This window comes from Mustela nivalis, assembly GCF_964662115.1.
Source record: "Mustela nivalis genome assembly, chromosome: 7".
In the NCBI taxonomy this organism is placed as follows: Eukaryota; Metazoa; Chordata; class Mammalia; order Carnivora; family Mustelidae; genus Mustela; species Mustela nivalis.
Window position 1 is genome coordinate 90652939 of NC_139026.1, and position 22026 is coordinate 90674964.

Here is a 22026-nt window from a genome sequence, read left to right on the forward strand (position 1 = left end):
TTGGTGGGTGTGAGCAGCAGGTGGATTGTAGGAGTTTTGCTGCTGGGAAGAGCCACTGGAACAGAGTGGGGGTGCTTCTTGGTGTGGGGGGGTGCTTCTTCAGCTGGCCTCAGCTTACCAGCCCTTGTACCCTTCCCCCACAAGCAGGGGTTACTATGGCGACGACCCCTCCTTCCCCATAGGCCCTGTGGTTTCCACCACAGCTTCTTTCACTTTCTTCTTCTGCTTTTCCCCACTCTTCTTTTCTCTCTGACTCCCCCATCCCCAACCTCTCTCCTACATGCACAGGTCAACCTCCAAGAAAGGTGGAAGAAAGCCAGGCACAAGGTAGGCAGGGCGTGGTCCCAGTGAGGAAGGTGGGCCACAGTGTGTTTGTAGGGCAGGGTATGGAGGGAGAGTTGGAGAGGGGGAGTGGGGAGGCCACAGGCAATGCGCTGAGGGTGGCGGTGTTGCAGGGGCAAGGAGAGATATTAGGACCAAAGGGGGCAAGGAGAGATAGGACCAAAGGGAACAGTGGGGTCAGAAGGGGCAGAGGGAGTGATTTCTGAGGTGATAGTGGGGTCACAGAGCAGGGGAGCTCATGAAGTAAAGAGAGGGTTGGTGTAAAACAGAAACACTGCAACTCAGATGTGGGATGTGGTGGTTCTGGGGCCAGAGACCCTCATGAGAGCCAAAGGCAGCTTCGATGAACGCCCTCCCCAGAGAAGGGCAGATATCACATATACATAACCAGGGCTGTGGGGACACCTTAAAGGCCTCTGGGACCATTCACACCTTCCCAGAGGTCCACAGGGCCCAATCTAAAAGCCCACACCTGGTGGCTGTGGGAGGCCCAAAAACCCAGGGTAGGCCCCATGGGCTCCCTTCCCCCACCCTCCCACCACCCCCATCTAGGTGCATCTCATCCAATTTCCCTGGTTTCCCTAAGAAAGCTGCAAAATCCAGTAGACTCACCCAGCCCCTCTCCAGGTGAGCCAGGTCATTTCCCCCACCTCTTCCCAGAGGGAGTCATGTGCCATGAGTTTCCATCACTTTATTTTGCAAAAATAGAAAACTCAGCAATATGCGATACAGCGGGGTGGAGGGGAGATGTAAACAGAAGGGAGGGAACAGCACCCTGACCCCCCCAGAGAAAAAGGGGAGCCAGTGGGAATCTTATTTGGCAGCTAAATACAAACTGGGGATTGGAGGAAGAAGGGAGGGGTCACAGGGGCCCTGGGCTCCCCCTCCCAAGACCCCTGGAGGAAGGGGTCAAGTCCAGGGTGTAAACAAAAGCTAATAAATAAATAGAGGTTTCCTCTGGGTCAGGGAAGGATCAGCTAAGCAGCGCCCACCCACCCCCCTCCCTGGGCCAAGCTGCTCTGGAGATCAAGGAGTGGGGAAGGCACTAGGGGGAGAGGGATCCCCTGGCCCCTCTGTAGTGTAGGAGGGTCCCTGCCCCAGTGGCTGAGATGGGAGGCAAGGGAAGCCCAAGGCACATGACAGGGGTGGGGGACAACACGGGACTGGGGGAGGGAGGGACTTGTAACGGAGGGCACAAGGTCAACTCTGGGCCCAAGCAAAGAGGTGCCTAACGGAGCTGTGTCTGTCCCTTTCACCCTCTGGGCCCCCCAAAAATGCAGGGCCCAGCCTGGCCCAACCTGACCTGGCACGAGGCTGGGGCTCCGAGGGCAGCGTACACCTGGCAGGTGCATTAGCGGCACGAGGCACCAAGGGCAGGGGCAAGAGGGTGGGCTCAGCCCCCCCATGCCCCCTTTTTGGTCTCTAGTGTTCCTGTTTGCTCCCAGAGGCCTAAGCACCTGGCAGAGGAAGGGGCTATGGAACTGGCAGGGTCTTCCTTCTGCCCTGGGGAGCCTGGGACCCTGGTGTCTGAGGGGCAGTGCTGAGATTTTAGAGTCCAAACCGAGGCTCACCCCTCTGCCCTCTCTCCTGGTGGGAACAGAGCAAGGCCCCAAGATTGGAGAGGGAGCCAGTTAGAACAGGGAGGGGTTGAACACAGAGGCACCCCTGGAAACTTTGGCAAAAACAAGGAGCTCACTGGAAGGGGTGGAGAGAGGGCAGAGCACGTCCTCCCCCAGTCACTGGCAGTGTCTGGGAGATGGTCAGTCTGCTGCCTGGAGCCCCAACCCCCACGGCAGGGAAGTCAGGGGCCCTGGTCAGGCTGGGGGCTGCAGCCCCCTTTGCCCTGGCCCCGGGGAACCTCATCCTCGCCAGAGGCCTTGGGGTGGGGACCAGGCTGCGAGGAGTCGTCCTCAAACATTTCGGGGTTCTCCAGCATCTCTCGAATTAGGGGAGGCATCGGGCCTGGAATCTCCATCTTCAGGGTAATGGCCCTTTCCGCTCCTGCAACAGAGGGACAAAGAGGTTCAAGGGAGCAGAAGCCCATGCCCCTTGAGGCCATCTCCCTAACCTTTCTCTCTCTGGGAACACAACCTTTCTCTCTCTGGGAACACACAGGAAACCATAGGAACCTAGCACAAGCCTGCCACCTCTCTGTCCCAGCTCACCCTCTCCCTACTCCATGGTCCCTGGGGGCCACTCCTCTGCTGCAGCTTCTACCTGCCTTCTCTGCCAAATTTGCTGCCCACTTATCCCATTCTTAGGCTCCAAGATCACGGCCTAACTCTCAGTCCCATCCCTCAGGCACTCCCCCTTCCCATGTCTACAGCTGGCCCACTGTTCCTAGGTCATTTCTTACTAAGCTTTAGAATAACAGCTAATACCAACTGAACCCCTACTATCTGCCACACATCCTTCTGAATCATCACTGTCCAAAAGAACTTTCTGTGAGGATGGTTCTCTCTGCTTCATCCAGCACAGTCCTCACTCACCCCTGGGCACTTGAAATGCGGCTATAGCCACTGAGGAACTGCATTTTTAGTTCAGAGCCATTCTAAGCCCGCTCTGTTAACTTGCTTAGTTCTCACAACTGGTGGGGTAACTGTTAAGTACAGTCTAGCTTCCAAACAGGAAAACAAGGTACAATAAGTAAAGGAATGTTCCCGAAGTCTGCCACCAGCCTGCGGCAGAGCTAGGAGTCCAGTGCAGGGCCCCTGATGCTCTGTTCTGGTCTTCGCTTGTCTGCCTGCCTGCCTGACCCGAGAGACCAGCAGGTGCCTGGAGAGGGGAGGAGTGCCCTCATGACTGACCCTTGGTGCTGATGCCCCGAAGGTCCGTGATCTTCATGAGCATCCTCGGGAACATGTAGGGCTGGCTGGGCCGCCGCCGGCGCGCATAGAGCCTCAGGGCCTCCAGCAGCGGCTCCTGCAGCTTGTCTACTTTCTCGGGTTCCTCCAGGTCCATGCGGTCTGCAGGAACAAGCACAGAGCTGTGAGAGAGGAAGAGTTGGAAGAGACAGTGAGAGGGCCCATCCCAACTGGCCCTGCCCTATGGCCCCCCGAGGCACCCCAATCTAACCCATCAGCCCTTTGCCTATGGTTCCTATGGTTCCTACCCAGACCACCTCCCCTGCTCCAGGCCCCACACCTTCTTCTCCCCTCTGGTAAATCACTCCTGCCCAGACCGCTATATCTCAGCATCAGTCATCTGGGATTTCCTCAGCTCTTCCTCTGCTCTCCTTTCTGTCCTAGGCCCCAGCGCTGCTGGGACGCTGTACTGGCTCTGAGAAGTCTGCACATGGGGCAGCTGCAACAATGAAGGACCAAGGTCTCCTGCCTGGTCCGAGAGCAGGTATGGGGTACAGTGGGAAAGGAGCGCATGTAACCACCAGGGGGCGCCCCCGCACCTCCACAGATGAGGCAGATGGCACTGAGCAGACCAGTCTCTGTGTCATCCATCTCCAGTGGCAGGAGCTGCCCAGCAAAGGCAAAGACGAGGTCTGTGAGGGGCCCAAAGCCGGCGTTGTGCATCTGGGTCCGGTTCAGAGTCAGCCCATCGGAGAAGGTCATGGTGTCCTGCTCCGGGGTGTACCTTGTGCAGATCCGTAGCATCTGGAGGTAGGCAAGGGGAAGGCTGAGTGCTGTGTCTGGGGAAGAGCCCATCTCAGGTGGAGAGAAGAGGTGATGGGGTGCACGGGAAGGAGTTAGAAGCTGAAGGAGGGCAACCTACAGCAGGCACAGGAGGGAGGCGGAGGAGGGGAATCTAAAGCTTGGGAGGGAAGAGAGGTCGGAAAGAGGCAGGGCGTCCAGAAGTGTAGGATCAGGTCTTGGGCAGGAGGAAGACAAAAAAAGCTTGGCTTTAGAGAAGATCTGGGGAGTCCCAGATTGGAGATGGGGTTGGAGGAGATAATGAGATCTTTGTGCAGACCAATTCCTTGGCCTCACAGGCTGTGGAAGGAGACAGGCCTCCGGGCTTAACTCACCAGGATGTCCAGGCAGGCGGCCTTGAGCAGAGTGATCTGGTCAGCAATGCTAAGCCCGGTAAAGCCAGGCAGCCGCTTGGCAAACTCCACGATCTTGATGATACACTTGGTGGCCAGCTCACTGAACTTGTCCCAGAGCCCCAGATCCAGCTGCACCCGGTGGTCTGCACTGGAGTTCTACAGATAAGGCAGGTGGGAATGCAAACTAAAGCCTGCCCTGGGGGGCTATCTTCTTTCTGCCCAAACCCCAAGCTCTCCCCTCTGCATTCTGTTGCCCTTCCTTGTCCTCAGCACTAGACCGTAACCTCAATACAAACCCACAGTCTCCAAAGTGAAGGGTCCCCTGCCCTCACTGGACTCACCGTGGTATATTTGCCCAGCTGGCAGAGTGAGGGGAAGGTCTCCTGATGAGCTTTGCTGACCTTGGTGATGAGCTCTTCTAACTGAGGGCTCAGCTCATAGCTGTCAAGCGACCCCTCTTCCTTTACTTCTTTCTTCTTCTTATTCCGATCATTCCGCACAGCTTGGGGGTGAAGGTACACAGAGAGGGTCAGGACTCTCAGAACCTCCCTCTGGGTATCCCCTCTCACCCAAATTATCCTGTCCTCTGTCCTTATCATGAACATCTGTTCCCTGGGACCCTAATCGCTGCCTCAGTTTCCCTAGCTCCTATGAGCTCCCATTCCCAGGCTGGCTCTCTCCAGCCCCACCCAGGGCCTGCAGCCCCTGCTCCCTCCCCAAGCCATTCGGCTCCATCCTGCCCTTCCTGTCACCCTGCAGGAGCTGGGGGGGGGGGCAGGATATGCAGGCGGCAGGATATCCACTTATAGCCTTGGCAGCACAATGGTGCAGGAGAGGGGGCCACCCCAGATCCACCTCAGGCTCAGTCTTGGGAGCAGGGAGGCAACTGTCAAGCCCCCCCCAACTATCTCCCCATGAAACCAGGCAAAGAGAGCCAGTAACCCCCATTCACTCATTCAGAGAAAAGATTAAGCACTGAGAGGGAAGAAGGGCAAGGGGTTGGGCCTCCTGGGTGAATGGGCGGGTACTCATCAAATAGGATGGGCCAGGGACTAAGAAGCAGAAGAGCCAGGGACTAAGAAGCAGAAGCAGCACGGCAAGGCAGGCCAGGTCCCAGAGGTCAAGGAAGTGGCAGCGGGCCAGCGGGAAGAGGGTAGCTACCACCCGTGGGCTGGGAGGGTTCCTGCTCTGGCCAGGCTTGGGGGGGGGGGCAATACCTTCTTTGGACATGCCCACTTCGAAGCACTTCTGTAGCCGGCAGTACTGACAGCGATTCCGGGTCACCTTGTTGATGATACAGTTTTTGTCACGGTGACACGTGTACACCATGTTCTTCTGGATGCTGCGGCGGAAGAAGCCCTGGAGTTGGGGGTGGGGGTGGGCAGTGAAGCAGGATGCTGGGAGTATACCAGCCTCTCTGGGGCCTTGTGGGTCGGCCCAGGCCCCCACCAGACTAGGGGCCAAGTCTGTGAAAAGCAGCCCCTCCCGCTCCCCAGTGAGAGCCACTCACACACAGGGTCCTGCCCCTCTAGTCTGGACCCGAGGCCCAGGGCTCCCACCCCCACTACTCACACACCTTGCAGCCTTCACAGGAGCTGACCCCGTAGTGATAGCCTGAGGACTTGTCATTGCACACGAAGCAAGGCTTGTAGACCCGAGGAGGTGGAGGGGGCGAGGGCGAGCTAGGCACCATTTCCTCTGAGCTAGTGCTCTGCGTCTCCACCGCTGGGGGGAAAGCAGTGACATGAGGGTCAGGGAGCAGGGTCCCTCACTTCTCCAGGCACCCTCACTATACACATCTACCCCATTCCCACTTCTCCCTCCAGCTCAGCGGTGCCACCACATCTCCGGCAAGGTGACTTAAAGTCCCAACGACCATGTACAGCCCCAGAGCAAACGCTTCCAGAAAACCACTCTTAGTGCACCTCCTGCAGTCGGGCCATCTCCCTGCACAACAGTGCCAGTCCAAGCCCTCGTGACACTGCTCAGTTCCCCAAATTCCAGGTCCAGGTCATACTGGCAGTTAACTGCCACGGGCCTCAGTTTCCCCAGCTATCAAGTGGGCAGGGGGAGGGGTTATGGGCTGTGGCTCTGCACTCTATAGTCGCTGTCTGTCACGTCCATGTCGGTCCACCTCGTCAGATCATCTACCTCCCACCACCTTCCTCCTCATGAGGCAAGAGTTCTGGGGCCCAGTAGGCAAGTAGCAGCTAGCGCCCAGGGAGTTGACCTGATGGGATATTCAGTAGGTGGAAGAGGTCCTCAGTTTCTCTCAAGTAGTACATGGTAGATAATCTTCCAGCTTTTGCCTATCATACCGCCCCCTCCCCACAAATAACTGCCAGTGTCCTTTTCTCCAGGAACCACTGAGGCAGTGGAGCAAATGAAACACAGGTATCAAGAAAGCAGGTGAGAGGATATGCAATAGCCTGATTTTACACCTAAGGAACGGAAGCCAAGAGAGGGAAGTGGCCAGCCCAGGGCCACACTACCAGTTGATGGTGGAGCCAAGCCACTTTGGTCCTCTGACTAAGTCTAAGTGGCCTGCAGGACTCAAGAGAAGTTGGGGAAGGAGAGACTGAGATATTTGCTCTGATTCTCAGGTCCAGAAGAGGTTGGGGGTGTAGCAAAGCAGGAAAAGTCAGGTGACAGTGGGTAAACAGGGCTCGTGGGGGAGGGGATCTACCTCTGGACCCTCTCTGAGCCTAGGTCTTCACTCCTAAACTTCCCACACAAATACCCAATTGCAGCTCAAAGGTTGTGGGGGGTGGTTCTCAGCCCCTGCCACACTGAGCATGTGTGGCTGGGAGGACACCCTCCCTATTCAGGAGGCTACTTGGGAGATCTTTTTGATTCTGCAGGTTGTTTGGGTCTGTAGTTCATCTTCCAAGGCTGGAAAAATCTATAAATTATTCAACCGGTAGGACCTGATGCCCACACCTAGAGGGCCCAATTAGTGCAAGAAAACGCTGAGACCCTCCCTGAGGAGTGGCCCACACACCCACCTCGTGAGCACCTTCTTCTTCTAACCCGCTGTGGCCCACCTGGTCAAAAGGGCGGGCCCCAGGCCGCCAGCAGGGCAGAAGGAATGCCCAGGATGCCGGGGTTCTGGGCTAGCTCCACCCACCCCACAGGAGGGAAGCCCTCCCCACCCACCAACACGCAGACCCCATTAGCATAAGAATCCTGCCGGAGAGAGATTTCCAGTTGGAAAAGGACCGAGGAGAGGGGAGGAAAGAAGGTGCCTCCAGTCTATTCAGGACCAGGGTGGGGGTGGGGGGGACTCCAGGAGGCGCTGGGGCAGAGAGATGCGTGGCGGGCTGGAATGCCTTTCAGGACCCCTCCTGACATCCTAGGAGGGCACAAGTGCGGCCCACAGGCCAGTGCGTGGGGTGGTGTTCGTTCCAGCGCTGACGCCCTCCCTGCCCGCAGAGCGCTGCCTCATTTCCTCTCTTGCGAAAGGGCCTGGGTGCGGTCAGACTGGCATGGGGCAGTGCCAGGCAATTACAAGACTGGGGGCCGCAGGGAGACAGCCCTGGGGACAACTTTTCCTGTCTAAATGGTAGTGTCACCCCTTCTGGGCACCCCTCTGGCACAAGCCCGCCCCCTGAACCCTAGAGTGCAGCCCAGGGGCTCTGGGGGCGAAGGGCACAAGAGAGCTAATTGGCTCAGGCCTGCTCAGAGTCTTCTCAGCCCTGGGCCCAGACCCCAACAGGAGCTAGGCAGGGGCCCCTGCCGGGAAGGAGGGGGGTGGGCTCTAGGTTTTTCTCCTTTTAAAGCCCAAATTGCTGAAATTGAGGAAATTCCTGGCCAGGCTGAGCGGAGCTTCAAACAAACTCTTTATAACCGGCTGTAAACGCTCCCAGCTGCGAGGCACAGGGCTGAGAATCCCAGACTCACAGTCTGACACACACCTCCTGGGAGACACTCACACATCAACAGCACACAGGGCACAAAAGCAGACACACTACCCATGGGCCCCCATAGCCCAACCACCCCTGGAGTGGGAGAACACACAGGCGGGGGTAAAAGCACACTCACTCCAGCCACACGGTGGAGGCACAAGTCACTGACACAACACCCAGCTTCACATTTGCAAGAGAGCAGCTCCACGACCAGACAAACACCCCCAGCCTGCCAGCGCAGCACCAGGACTCTGGCAAACACCCACAAACACACCATGTGGCCCTCTCCTCAAGGGAACTCTTCCCTTCCCCAAAGCAGACACAGGTCTAAACTACTTTCTCTCTGAAAGTGTGTGGAGCAGGCCTGAAGCCCACCAAGACCCTAGAGGCCAAAATTATTGGTCCAAATTGAAATGCAAAAAAACAGACTGCCAGCCAAGTCCCTGAGACTGCCAAGCTCCTGAAAAAAGGACCCAGCCCTCACAAAAACCCCTCCTGAGAAAGTCTCTGCACCTCAGCACTCCTCCTAACATACCCCAACTCCCCTTCCTATTGGGCAGTGAAAGGAAGGTTAAGATGTCACCAGGATTTGGTGCAAAGTAATAACAGTTCCATGCTTTCTCCACCCTACAAATGCCACACTTTTAATTCTTGCCCCGCCCCACCCCCAAAGTTGGATCTTCTGCTTGCCACCTCCCTCCTCCAATCTATGAGCAGCATTGCCCTGGAACCAAAAGCACCCCTCCCAAAAAAAAAAAAAAAAAGAAAAAATACACTAAGGAAGAAAAAAGAGCAGTAAAGAAAAAAGTAAAGGGGGGGGGGGAGCCAAACTCTCGTAAACAGCGCTGCCGAGTGCCAAGGAGCGAGGCGCGTTGGCGGGGTCTCGGTGACCCCGCGCGCGCACTCCCCCTGCGCCCTCCGCCCCGCCCGCCGCCCGCCCCTTCCCAGCTGCCCACAAGCCCCTCGTCCCGGCGTCCGCACCCGGCTACTAGCGCACTCCCAGCCCTGGGTAAATTTGGGGGGTGTTCAAGGCTCCCCTCCCGGCTCCTCCCCACACCCACCCCCGCCAGGCACTTCGGCCCAGGCTTCAAAGCCGCCTCTCATCTGGACTTCATTTTTACTGCCTCTCAGTCCCCAGCTTTTTATTACCGCTCTGGAAAGGGGTTCCAGGGCCCCAGGCCTGGCATCTCCCATTTCACAGAGAGGGGAAGATGGATATTTGGGGACCCAGGAGTCCAGTTCTCCGTGCCGCTGCCTCCTGCGGGCCACCCCCCACCGTCAACAGACTTTGGGTAAACTTTTCGCTTTCTACTGAAATTGTGCGTGTCGGAGCCGTAGGAAAAAGTCGTCTCGCCGCATACAACCCTATACACAGTTCCAAACGTTGCTTTTTAGGGTGGGGGAGGGGCGCAAGAGCCCAGCCCTCTCCCCGTTGTGTGCACCACCCGGTCCACTCCGCACGCAGAGCACACAGGATGCACGCCCGAACACGGCACTTTCCAAAACCGCCCCCGCAGTCACGCAGGGGCACACGCCTTCCCGGTCCCACGCCACAAACATCCCCACGCAAGGGCCATGCGGACCTGCCAGCGCTGTCGGAGGGCGACAAGGCGTGGAGAGACCCCCCTACACTCACAGCCACACCGCCTACATAAGGCGCTGCACACTCCAGGGATTCACACGCTCTGCAAATATTTTTTACGCTCTCAACTTCCCACATGGACTCTACAAACGCCACCCACGGTCCTGGGTGCCATATCCCTCCGGGCCACGGACCTGCGGGCACAAGCTACCAATAGCAATTCGGTCTCTCCCTATCCCCAGAAGTTCTGGAGTGGCATCAACCGCAGCTCCTAGCTAAACACCCACCATAAAAACCACACACACTCCAAACACTACGGCACACACCCAAAGGAGTTGCTGAGGTCCCCACGTTTAAAGGGCCAGTACCTCTCTTTCCTACACAGCCGCCCCTCACATAGAGAGAGTGAGAATCTCCGCTTGCACCCCGGTTCCACCTTTTACACATGGAAAGGGAGAGGCGTTGCCTCTCCTGCACCCCTCACCCCACCCCTGGGCTCTGGTACCTACATTGCAGACTGGCGGGTTGAGGCCAGGCAAAAGACTCAAATCCGGCGAAACAGGAGCTGCCGGTGGCTCTGCGCAGCAAGCCGGCCCCGGGCCCGGACACCCCGTACAGCCGTCGCGGACCCGGGGCAAACGTTTCCATGCAGTCGTACATTGCGACCCGGCTTGGAGAGAAGCTGGGTGCTAGGAACACCAAGGACCCGCAGCCGATTCCCCCTCCTCCCCCGGCGGCGCCCCGCTCCTGGAGGGGGGGAGGGGGAAGGCTAGCATAGGGCGCCAGGCTGCATGGGGGGTAAGGGGTGGGCGGGGAAGAGGGGGATCCCCAGCAGGGGAAAGGGACTGGGCGGGGCGCAAAGCCGGGGCTGCCGCATCGGCCGCGGTCCGGCTCACTCTGGGCGCCTCGGCGGCTAACACTGGGGAGACCTTTTGTAAAAGCGAAGCCCGGAGGGGTGGGGGGGTGGGGCTTGGAGAGCGAAGGGGGCCGGGCACTAAGATTAGCGGAGCTAGGAGTGGAGCGGACACTTACACACACTCGCACCCGGCGCGCGCGCTTGCTTAGACACATAACCGTGCATGCATTTATCTAGGAAGGCACCACGTATCTGCAAATATGCAACAGTGCGCGTGCATTTATCTGCACGCACACAAAACCATAGCTGCACAAACGCTTGTGCAAGCACATCTAGCTCGGGAGAATGCTGTTAAGGATTCTGTCTCCACAGCCCCGAGGCTTTGCACGCATTTGCACTTCGGCGCGTGCCCTGGTCGGGAAAGGGGGAAGGAGTGAAGGAACCAAGCACACGCATTTCCTTTTGAGTTTCCCCCTCCTCTCCCCAGCACTCTTTGCACACAAGTCGCTACAGGCAGGGGTATCAAGGAAGACGGGGGAGAGGGGAACATGGAGGTTCCGGGCGCCCGGCAGTTCTTCGGAGCTCGGGGACCTGCACTACCTCCACCCCCTCATTCCCAGGCCTGGCTCCTCCCTCTCCCTCCGCGCGCGCGCTTCGGGGCCGAACCGTACATTCCTGCGGCTCGGCGCGCGCGGCCTCCTCCTTCCTTCCCGTTCTCCCCACCCCCGGTCGAAGGGCCGGAGCGCGCTCCCGCCGTGAACTCTCCGGGAACCCCCCTCGGGGCGGGTGGCCGGGCGCGCTCACCTCCTCCTGACCCGGCCCCGCCCCACCCCGCCCAGGCGGTCGCCAGCGCCGCCGCGGAGTCCCCCGCCCCCTCCAGCGCAGCCCGGAGTCTACCCCTCCCAGCCGGAGCCGTCCTCCCTTCGCCGCGTCCCGGGCTGCCTCCCTCGAAGATCTCTGAGCCCCGTCCCGCGACTGACGCTCCCCAGGCGCTCCACCGCCTCTCTCAGTGCCCCTTCCTCGAGCCTGACTTCACTTTCCGAGCACAAAATTGCCACCCCAAACTGTCCCTACAGTGCCAACCGCGCCTCCGATGAACTTGCCCTGCTGAGTGCCAACTCCCCTCCCCCAGACTTTCTACCGTGCCAGTGGCCCCAAAGTGCCAAGGGCCCCTCTCGGCTGTAACTCTCGGGTCCGGTCGTCAACTGTTCTCATTACACATCACCCCCCATGGGCAGTCACTGGCCCTTCTCCCCTTCAGTGCCACACTGAGTGCCCTTCAGATCTCCGAGGGCCGCCTCGCTGTCCCCTCGGTAGCCCCTTCCGGGCACTGAGCGCCCTCGCCCGGCGGAGAAGTGGGTGAGGGGGGCTGGGGTTTGGCCACGTCAAGAGTTTGCCCTCGCCGCCCGGCCGAATCGGGGACCCTGGCCCCGGGACAGCGCCAGCGGCGGCGACTCCCGGAAACCGCCCCCTCCCCCGCGGCCCCGCCCGCCCGCCCGGCGGGCCGGCCCAGCCGGCTCTGTCAGCGCCGCTCGCACGGGGAGCGCCGGGGGAGCGGGAGCGGCGCCCGGCCGGCCCCTTCCCCCGCCCGGCTGCTGCGGCTGGGCCAGGGCGGGGCGCGCTTTTCTAAGAATCTGTTGTACCGGGTGGGGGGCGCACTGGGGTGCTGCAGGAGTGGGGCGCCAGTTTGTAAGAATAAAGAGCAGGAAGGGGTGCCAGGAGTAGGCAGGGAAGGAAGGCGGGCGCGGAGGAGGGGCCGGGGTGGTGGCCCGGGACTGGGGGGGGCGAGCTGGTGGGGGGGCGGGGCTGGGACGAAGGGCCTGGCTCGTGGATGGCGGGGAATGGGGAGTGCGGCCGGGGTGGCAGAGCTGACGCGGGGGTGGGGGTGGGGGGGCTTGAAGTGGGGATGAAGTGGGAAGGCAGCGTTCTTTCCAACCCAATGTGAGCTCCCTGCTCTTGCCCCCCGACCTCAAATACCCCATTTCTCAATCCAGCCCCCGACACACACACAAAAAGAAGGTGTGGGGGAATGATAGATTTCTGAGTCAGTCTCTGGGTACTGGTAAAAAAAAAAAAAAAAAAAAATCAATTAAGTATAAAATGGGAAGTACCCCCAAAACCAGGGGGAAAAGAGCCCTGATTAGTCAACTCTAGGCTGTCAGTCCCCCACCCCCCCTTCCTCCTCCGAAATCTGAAAGGTCCCAATTAAGTCAGCCCTGCCTGGTTGGTAATTAGAACCAGAAGTGGCCAGGCCACAGGGAGGGGGGTTGGGAGTGGGGCACAGGAGGGGGGTGGAGGGCTCCAGGAAGTCATGAGTCCTCAATAACCCCCCTTTCTCTTCACCAGATGCACCCCACTCCTCATGACCCCATCTGTGTGTGCTTCCCAGGCACTGCAGGGAGAGGGGGCCTTATAAGGGACAAGGCATTAGAGTGCCAGGCCCACCCTTCCCATCAACCCCAACCCCCCCATTCTAGACAGTCTTAGCACAGCCTTGAAGAGAGGGTAAGAGGATGGGGGAATCTAGTGCCCCTTCTTATCCCCAAAGTCCCCCCAGCCCTTATTGCAGCAATTAGACCCATTAGCCTTCTAGCATTTCATGGGAACCAGATGTTCTCCACCAGCCTGGTGGGAGTATGAGGGGGGGCTGCTGCCTGACTCACCCCCCCTCCCAATCTATGATCCCCACCACCACCACAGTTCACCCCTCCCAGCTAGAGCCCCACAAAGGCAAGACCTCAGAGGCAGAGAAGTGTACCCCTCCCCCCACTAACAGGGCCATTAGCACTCAGGGTCTTGCATGGTCACCCCTCCCGAGCCTCTACCACCCCAGCAATGAGGAGTTTGGCCAACGAGGGACTGTGGAGGGAGGAACAGCTTACTGCTATGCACCCCTCCTTTCCCCCCTCCTGCCACCTTCTGGATAGAGCTGGAGGATAAGTGGCTCCGAATTCCTCATGCTAAATTCTCCTTTTCTTCCAAAACCTTCCCTCAAAAAGGTGAAGAGGGGGCATTTCAAAGCCAGAAGCCCCACCCTGAGGGTAAGTCCTAATTTAGGAGTCCCACCTGAAGGACAATAGGGAGAGGGGGTCTCTGGAGGAGGGGGCAGCAGAAGAGAGAAGGGAGGTGTGAATGAGGGATGGGGCCCAAAGCAGGGGTGTAAAGAAGGAGCAGGGCAGGATGGGGGCTGGGACTGGGTAGGGGGCCAGGAGAGGGGGGTGCAGCCTGGGCCCCAGTGGCGGCGGCTTGCCCAGCTCCCCCCCGCCAGAGAGGTTTCCTGTTGCAATCAAAGCCCCGTTTGTGTAGGCCTGGAGCTGGAGCCCAAGCCTAAGCAGTGGAGACCGGGGTGGGGAGGGGAAGGAGGCAGTGGGCTGGGGTTTTTTCCTGGAGGAGGCCTCGCCCGCTGCCTGCCCGCTGCCTGCTCGCCACCCTTACCCGCCTGTTCTGCTGGCCTCCTCTCCCAGCGTCTGGGTTCTCTGTGTCTGTGCCTTTTGGCCTGTGTAGTTCTCTGTCACCTCACTTAGGTCCCTGAGTCTGTCTTTTTTCAGTTTCTTTTAAGTAGAACTCTTTTTCTTCCTGTGCCAGCCTGCCCTCAGTTTCTCCATGTGACTTAGTGCAGTGCAGCCTGGGCTCCTTGCCCCAGGGACACTGTCACCAAGTTCAGAGGATAAACAGGGCTAAGTCCTCCACACCACAGACATCTCCTCAAGCAGGGAAGAGGGCAAGGCTTCCCTTCCCTCCCATCCCACTCTGTTCCCTGTAGTCTTGACAAAGCAAATAGAACACATCAGTGTTCATAAACACAGAGATACAGAGAGACGCAGACCCCAGGGTTTCATACACCCCTGTGAGCACGTACACCGGGACAAGCAAACGCGTGCGCGCGCGCGCACACACACACACACACCCCTCCGCTTTTCCATGCACACAGGCCTGTGCTTGCCTCCACAGCACATGCCCCCCTCCCTTCCCCCTCCCCCTCCCCACTCTGAGATGCCTGCCTTACCCACTCAGGCCCCTGGAGAACCCCAAGAGGTGGAGCAAGATTTCCCTTCTCAATGTGGATGTCTCCAAGGTGCTAGGGACCCAGCAGTAGGATCCAGGAGGCAGCCTCAGGGAGAAGTTCCAGACTCCTTCATGCACCACCCTCCCTCCCCTAGACTAAGAGAGAGAGAGGGCGAAGAGAGAGACACAGACTCAAGGTGAGTGTGACTTTGGCATCCGACCTAGGCCTCCAACCCCTCTCCACTGGGTGGCCCTAGGCAAAAAGGGACAATGGGGCAGAAAAATGAGAGACTATGCCCTTTCACCCCTCAGCTGCTCTCCCACTTTGTGAAGTCTCCCAGACCCCAGAATCCCTTCCTCTCCCCTTTGCCTCCCTCTCATTTGCCACTGGGCCCTGCATGCCCCACTCCCATGCAGGCTGTCTGGACCCAAGCCTTCCCCTCCTCTCCACCCCACCAGCACCTCTCTGCCCAGGCCTGTCCCCCCCCCCACCCCCCTGCTGCCAGCCACACCCTCCCCAACTACCTGCCCTGATTTTGGCTCCTCCTTTGGATTTCTGCTTTCAGTCCCCCTCCCCCCTTTCAGTGCAGCCTTGCTAGGATAGAGCCCAGTGTGACCCATTCCCTTGCCTTGACCTTGCTTTGATCCCTGACCTTGATCTCAGCGTGTCCAGGGCACAGGAGAACTTCCTTGGGGACTTGGCCACATGCTCTCAACATTCCCCCACTACCATTCTTTTTCTCCTCTCCCTCCTTACTCCTCGCTCCCTTAGTAGCCTCTCCCAGAACCTAGGGAAACCAAGTCCCAAGGCACTGAGTTGTAGGATTCTCAGTTCTCTGTGCGATGGGTGGTTTCTTTCTCCCTCCTCAGGCCCTGGGATAGATTCATGGGGTGTAAATGAGGCAGGGGAAGTCCAGCTGAGGTTTCCAAAAAGGGGGCTTTGTGCTCTCTTGTTCACTTGTATACCACCCAAATATCCCCTTTTGGTCTACAGACGTGCCACCAGAAGGCCTCAGCAACCAGACACACCGTCAACAGCCCTATTAAATGTGGCCTCCTCACACTGACTCTGTTGTGTGCACTGGAATCTATGTATGAGCAGAGAGTCTCGAGGACAGGCTGTGCCTAGACAACTGTATATGGTCTACACACACGTGTGCACTCACACTCACAAACACACACATTCACACACCTTCTCCAGATGAGCACACTCTTTCCACTAGAGCTGCCAGCCCATCTAGTCACCCCTTCACACAAACACACAACCCTCCATGTGCACCCCTCCTGAAGGCAGGGCCCTTTCTCTCCCACCTCTCTCTCCCTGACCTTGCGGGGCTATAAAGGATGTCTTTATCTTTCTGTCTTTTTTTTTTTTCCTTCTCCGTCTCTGGGCCTCTGCTTTTCTGCCCTTCTCTGTGCCTCTTCTTCCATCACTGCCCCTTCTTTCCAGGTGAGGGTTCTCTACACCTGCTCACATGTGGCCCCTTTACCCCCCAGCAGAACGCAGCCACCCAGCCCTCCAGCCCCTGGGCACCCACGCCTGTCATGGCTTGGTCAAGAAGATCCACTACGAAGTGGGAGGCAAGAGGATCCAGAAGCAAGAGAAGAGGCCTGACGCTTGTCTGCTGTCAGCACTCAGGCTTATCCCAAAGAGGGCAGGCCTGAGGGACAAGTAGGGATCTGCACAGCATGTGGGCACCACGCCAGAGCTAGAGGGAGGGGAGGAGTCCAGAACCCACAGGGCTGGAGGAAAGGATGTTTCTGGAACACCCCCTTACCTCCCCGGATTACTTATGGTATAAGGGCCACCTTCTCTGCAGCTGTTTCCACCATCCCCACCACCAAGAGGAGAGTTCCCTGACCCCACACATCTTTGGGCACCTGGCACTATTTCATTTTCTTTCTGTGCTGTCTGCCTCTAAGCTGCCTCACCAGCTTCACCCCTTGATCACAGTCAGCTGATTGGCCTTCCAGACTCCTCCACCCCCAAGCTGTTCCCCCACTGTACCCACCACAGCATACAGGCAGGAGCCTCACACTTCCCCAGACACACCCCTGGCTGCCCAAAAAAAATATTCTCTACCACCAGTTGACTCAGGAGGCAACATTCGAGGCTTTGGGGGCAGGAGAACTCTCATTTGCAAACAATGTCATTTGTTCCACATGCAAACCCCCTCCCACAACCCCTGTCCCCTACTACTTTAGATGAAACCCCCAACCCTGCCCGCCTTGCTAACTAGGGTGCCAATGTTTTCTAGCTCCCACCTCTAAATGTCCTCCAGTTTCCCCCTGCCCTCATCCCCCAAGGTCCCTGAGACTCACACAGAGAGGCCATCTCCTTGGGGAGGTCAGGCTGGCCCAGGCCCCGGAAGCTAGGACTCAGCATCTCGAAAGGTGGAGACCCCCTGAGAGCCCCTGGGAAGGCGAAGGGGAAGCCAGCCCCCGGGTAGCCAGATCCAGGCCCCAGGCCACCAGCTGCAAAGAGTCGTTCCTTATTGGTGGCCATCGCTGTGGTGAGGGAGGCTGTGTCCCCTGGGGTCTGCAATGGGCGGGGGAGGTCTTCAGCCACAGCCCCCGCCCATGCCCACTGCCCCAGCCTGGGAGGCTCCGTGCCCGCCCTTCCTGGCCTGCCCACTGGGTCTCCAAGAGTCCTGGGGAGAAAGAGAGGAAAGGGAAAGATAAGAGAATGATCACCAGAAGGTTCCAAGCCCCCTGGCCCTCTCTCACTTAGAGCCTTTTCCCTCCATGCTTCTAAGGTTTGCACCACCCTAGCTCTACCCCAGGGTAGAAGGCAGGGCAGGATCTTATGCAGGTTGAGGAAAAAAATTCTCCAGGGAAGGGTAAACTAGTTCAGGTCTTAGGAATCCCGGCAGAGAGGACCCCTAAGCTGACACGTGACTGTGAAGCCCAAGAGCGAGCCCTAGACCCTTGATTTAACCTTCACATCAATGCTGGGAGGTAGGAATTAGGATTCCCATTTCATAGAGGAGGAAACTGAAGTTGAGTCACTGGCCTAAGATCATGAGGCTGTAAGTGGTAGAGCCAGGATTCAAACCCTCCTGTTGTGAGTTCAAGCCCCATGTTGGGTATAGAGCTTATTTAAAAATTTTTTTTAAATTTTTAAAAAATAAGAATTGGGCTCTCTGCTCAGCAGGGAGCCTGCTTCCTCCTCTCTCTGCCTGCCTCTCCACTTACTTGTGATCTCTCTGTCAAATAAATTTTAAAAATCTTAAAAAAAAAAAAAAAAGAAGAAGAAGAAGAAGAAAGAGACTAAACTCTCTACCACTCTGGGGAAAGCAAACATATTTCTGTTGTAAGTTTGGGGCCCTACATCTCTCTGGAAAGGAGTAGTGGTCCAGTGGTTAGGAACCCTGACTCTGGAGCTGGGCTACCAGCATTGATCCCCACTACTCACTAGCTGGACCTTGGGTGTGTTACTTAATCTCCCCTTGCTGAATTTTAGTTTCCTCATTTGTCAGTTAGGAATAATAGGGCCTACTTCATAAGGTTGTTGTAAGGATTAAATGATTTCACATATGTAAAGCGCTTAGATTAATCTAGGGCACATATTAAATACCATGTGTCTCATGTCATTTCTCTTTGTACCTTCTCTTCCTCCATACCTCTCTTGTAGTTAGCATTTCCTTCTGTCCCCATCTTCCTCAATACTCCCTCTTCCAGTTCCCCCTCTCCCAGTTTGATCTCTATCTCCATTATCCCTCACTCCTTAACCTGTCTTGCCTACTCTCCTTCAAAACCACAGATGTTGATGGAAGCCCCACTGAGTGCTAGGTATGAGGCCAGGGAGCAGCTCCTTTCCTTGTCCTCACCTTACTTTACTTCCCCAACTCCTTTTCTCTGTCTTCTCTGAGCCTTCTCCTTCTAGGAAGCCCTCCCTACATCCTCCCCTCCCTCAAGTGTGGCCTGGCCCCAGTAGATGTTTAACCTGAGCCCAGGGGAGGGACAAAGGAAGGAAGGAGAGAGGAAATGGGAATCCAAGGACTGGGCAGGTGGTTTCTTTCCTGATGCTCTGACAAAGGAAAGTTTGACTTTCCCAGGAGCCCCAGAATTGCCCACTCTAGGGGAGTTAGGGGGAAGGAGAGTCACCCAGCCTGGGTACCTCCTCTACCAGCCAGAACCATAATGGATTGTGGTGCGGAAGGACAGAGAAAGACTGAGAATGAAACACATACAGATCATGGGGTGGGCAGGCCCAGAGGTAGGTGATAGGCATTTCTGCATCTCTTTTCATCAGTCTTTGCTTCTAGGACCAGTATCTCTACATCTTTGTACCTCTGCTTCCCTTCCTTCCTCCCTCCCTTCCTTCCTTCCCTCTTTTCTTTCTTCCTTCCTTCCTTCCTTCCTTCCTTCCCTTCTTTCTTTTCTATCTCTCATCTACCTTGGCCTTCAAACTCCTGAGGGCAGACTCTCTTGTGGAAGTTACAGAAACTTAGACCCTAACACCACCACCCTTCACTCACTCCTGATGCAAGAAGCAACCCTTGCTCCTCAAGAGGCATCACCCATATCCCCAGTGCCCTCAGACTCCTCAGCCCAGTGTCTCCCCAGGCCTAAAAGGCTGACCCCCAAGCCCCTAGGGTCCTCCTCCTTTTCCTTCCCCTATTCCCTCAAGTCCTCATCCCTGCTTAAGCCCAGGTGGAGCCAGGAGTCCGGGCCCCAGAGGCCCCTGGGCCATAGCTCAACAGGCTGGGCCACATTCCAGGTGGATTAACCCCTAGGATGCCAAGGGTGAGAAGCTACAAGAGCCCCCCCATCTTCTTCAGACTGCCTTCCACTGGGCCCCAGCTCTGGCTCCAGCACTCACTGTCCTTGCTTCTCACTTACGGGTGGGAAACGGCGACCTGAGTGTGGGGCAGGAGGACGTCGGTGTCCCAGAGAGGGATGCTTAGGCTCCTGGTCCTTACTGAGGAATGAAGCTGTAATGAGGGAAGGATACCTCAGCTCACCTTGGGCTTCCACCTATTTTGCCTCAGAGAAGGGACTTGAGAGTTGAGTGGAGAGGGGAAGGACACAGAGAGTCATTCATTTCTGAGCCCTGGTTCCTCTGCCCTGGCTGGGAAGGGAAGGGGACCAGAGGGTCTTAGGTTCTGGGTGGAGGAAGGCACCAAGGGACTGAGGACAGTGGTACAGAGAGTAAAAGGAAATCCTGCACTAGGGACCCAGAAGCGTTGGTTCTTTGGGGAACCTGTGGAAGGAAGAGAACCCTTCTCTCTTCCCAAGATGCCACCTCAGATGGAGGCGGGGCTGACTAGGGTACTGGGGGCCCTTACAAAGCTGCTTCTCTTAGGGCTGAGGTGGAGTTGAGGGAGGGCATGGATGAAGGGGGCTGCCGGATGGCGGGGAGCAAGTCTCCCTGCCGCCCTGGCCTGCTCTAGAGCTTGGAACAAAGCTGCTCTTGTCGGCTGCTCTCCACCCGCTGCCCCCCTCCCCCCTGTATAAACACGACCACCTTTTTCCATGACCCCATCCCCAGCCTGGGCAGAGAACCCAGGCATCCTCTGCTCTAGCTTGGGCCCCCAGCCTGCTCCCCAGGAGGCAGCGGTGGCCTGGGTTTCCCTGGCCTTGTGCCACCCTTGGGGGAGTCCAGACCCTTGAGTCTCCACCTCTCATCCCCAGGTGCCCTCCCTCCACCTCACTGGCCCCAGGGAGGGGCAGTGCCCAGGAGGCAGGCAGGCGGGCAATGCCAGTGGAATGTGTGTGGGCAATGGAGGGCACGGGCAGGGTGGGGCAGAGGGGGGAACTGGAGGTGCCAGTTAGGTGGCTTTCTGAGCCAGGGGTGGGGGTGTGCCGGGGTGTGGGGGGGTGTGCCCTGTTCTGCCTACCAGGCTTTAAGCTACAGTGTGCATGCGTGTGTGTACGGGAGCATGCATGTGGGGGGTGTCTGTGTGTGTGTGTGTGTGTGTGTGTGTGTGTGTGTCTATTTGGGATACCCATGCTCCAGGCACCCTGCATGTACTACCTCGTGCCCCCCACCCCTTTCCTCTCTCTTCTTGCCTCAAGGATATGGGACACTGCCTGTGGTCCTCAACCCAAACTCGGCATCAGAGGAGTGATATTAAGAGCTGGAGCCTCAGACCTGAGGTCTGGAATTGCACCTACCCTGCACATGGGCCTTGAAGGGGCACAGTCATCTCAGCTTTTCCCCCTACAGACCCCTCTTTAGCCTCCCCTGCCACCCCCACCCCACCCCCCAGCCAAGGTACGTACTCTTACCCTCTGGCCACCTGCAGAGCTGCCCTCCTACATACTGGGTCAGGTTGAGGGGACTGGGCTGTCACTGCTGAAGACAGAAAGGCATGTCAATGGGGCTCCCAGACTAGGTCCTGGCCCAGTCTTGCTGCTCTTCCTTTGTTCCCTTTGCCTCCCCTCCTGAATACTCCTGAGTAGCCCCCATCCTTGGCTGGAGGGAGCAAAGACTCACAGCCTGCTTGGGGACAAGTGACAGGGAATACAGAAGTGCAGTTTAAGGAACCTTCTCAGACCCCTATCCTATCCACTTGTCTCTGCAAACTCCAGGACCCAAAAGGCTCGGAGCACTTGCCTCTGGATGTCTCCTTGCCCTTTGGATGTCCCAGCTGGGCCATTCCACCAGGAAAGGAGGAACCTGGACCAGTTTGGACCAGAAGTTCACCCGTCAGACTCCCCTGCGGAAGCCTGAGGGAGGGCTAGCGAGGTCCTTCCACACAGAAGGGAACCCTGTCTTCCCTCGCGCTCCAAAGGGCAAAAGTAGGCTAGAAACCCCCTGGCTGAAGACTGTTCCCCAAGCGCTCTCCCCAAATGAAGTCTCGCTGAAGCCCAACCCAGCCCCAGTCGGTCTAAATCTTTCCTATTCCCTCCCGCATCGGGGCTGACCCCCAAGCTGGGCAGGAAGCCCCTCCAGCGCTGCGGACTGCCAGAGCAGCGGAGGCAGGGACTGAGCAGCGTAGCTGCCCCGCGCCCCCGCCCCCAGCCCACCTCGGCGGGGACCCAGGCGTCCGCGGGCGGCGGCGAGCCTGCTTCCCCGCCTGACTCACCTGGAGGGAAGGGAGGGGGAAGGGAGGCCGGAGACGCCCCGAGGTCCCGGCGTCGGGCGGTCGCGGGGATGCGGCGTCGCAGTGTCAGGGGCTCGCGGCAACGGGGGGCTTTGGGGGGGCACGGGCTCTAGGCTGGGACTGTCCCGGGGCCTCTCCGAGCCCGCCCGCCCACGTGACCGCCCCAAAATATCCGACACATTTTCTCCCAAACCGCACACTGACTCTGCAGGCGGGGACACGGAAAATATTTTCTTTCTTTTTCTCCCTCCCCACCCTCCCACCTCCCTCCCAGCCTGGCTCCC

The 22026-nt window shown here is 58.0% G+C and overlaps 1 protein-coding gene and 1 long non-coding RNA gene across 8 annotated transcripts; one reads left to right on the forward strand and one right to left on the reverse strand.

The window, feature by feature from the left end:
- Positions 1 to 189: 189 nt before the first annotated feature.
- Positions 190 to 9615, forward strand: LOC309869817. The gene is made up of 5 exons (XR_014314362.1): positions 190 to 327; positions 3591 to 3690; positions 3804 to 3956; positions 4286 to 4513; positions 6703 to 9615. It is a non-coding gene; the product is annotated as an uncharacterized lncRNA (long non-coding RNA).
- Positions 1019 to 21986, reverse strand: RARG (retinoic acid receptor gamma). Of its 7 annotated transcripts, none has more exons than XM_082741466.1 (11): positions 21725 to 21986; positions 20925 to 20991; positions 19658 to 19764; positions 17013 to 17341; positions 5919 to 6067; positions 5560 to 5701; positions 4684 to 4844; positions 4322 to 4498; positions 3746 to 3950; positions 3150 to 3308; positions 1019 to 2343 (listed from the first exon to the last, which is right to left on the reverse strand). In XM_082741466.1, exons 4-11 carry the CDS (start codon positions 17194 to 17196, stop codon positions 2144 to 2146), a joined length of 1377 nt encoding a protein of 458 aa, XP_082597592.1. In that variant the 5' UTR covers positions 17197 to 17341; positions 19658 to 19764; positions 20925 to 20991; positions 21725 to 21986; the 3' UTR covers positions 1019 to 2143. The 7 variants fall into 7 exon arrangements, with proteins under 7 accessions (XP_082597592.1, XP_082597593.1, XP_082597591.1 ...); XM_082741467.1 differs by lacking the exon at positions 19658 to 19764 and adding an exon at positions 19536 to 19627 and having other exon boundaries at positions 21725 to 21951; XM_082741465.1 differs by lacking the exon at positions 19658 to 19764 and having other exon boundaries at positions 21725 to 21963.
- Positions 21987 to 22026: the final 40 nt, after the last annotated feature.

Coding starts and splice junctions, on each gene's coding strand:
- RARG (XM_082741464.1), bottom strand. CDS start 10,900: ATGTGTCTAAGCAAGCGCGCGCGCCGGGTGCGAGTGTGTGTAAGTGTC. Junction 3,951..4,321: donor CCGCCTGCCTGGACATCCTG/GTGAGTTAAGCC, acceptor GCCTACCTCCAG/ATGCTACGGATCTGCACAAG. Junction 2,344..3,149: donor TCGGGGCATCAGCACCAAGG/GTCAGTCATGAG, acceptor CCTCTGTTGCAG/GAGCGGAAAGGGCCATTACC.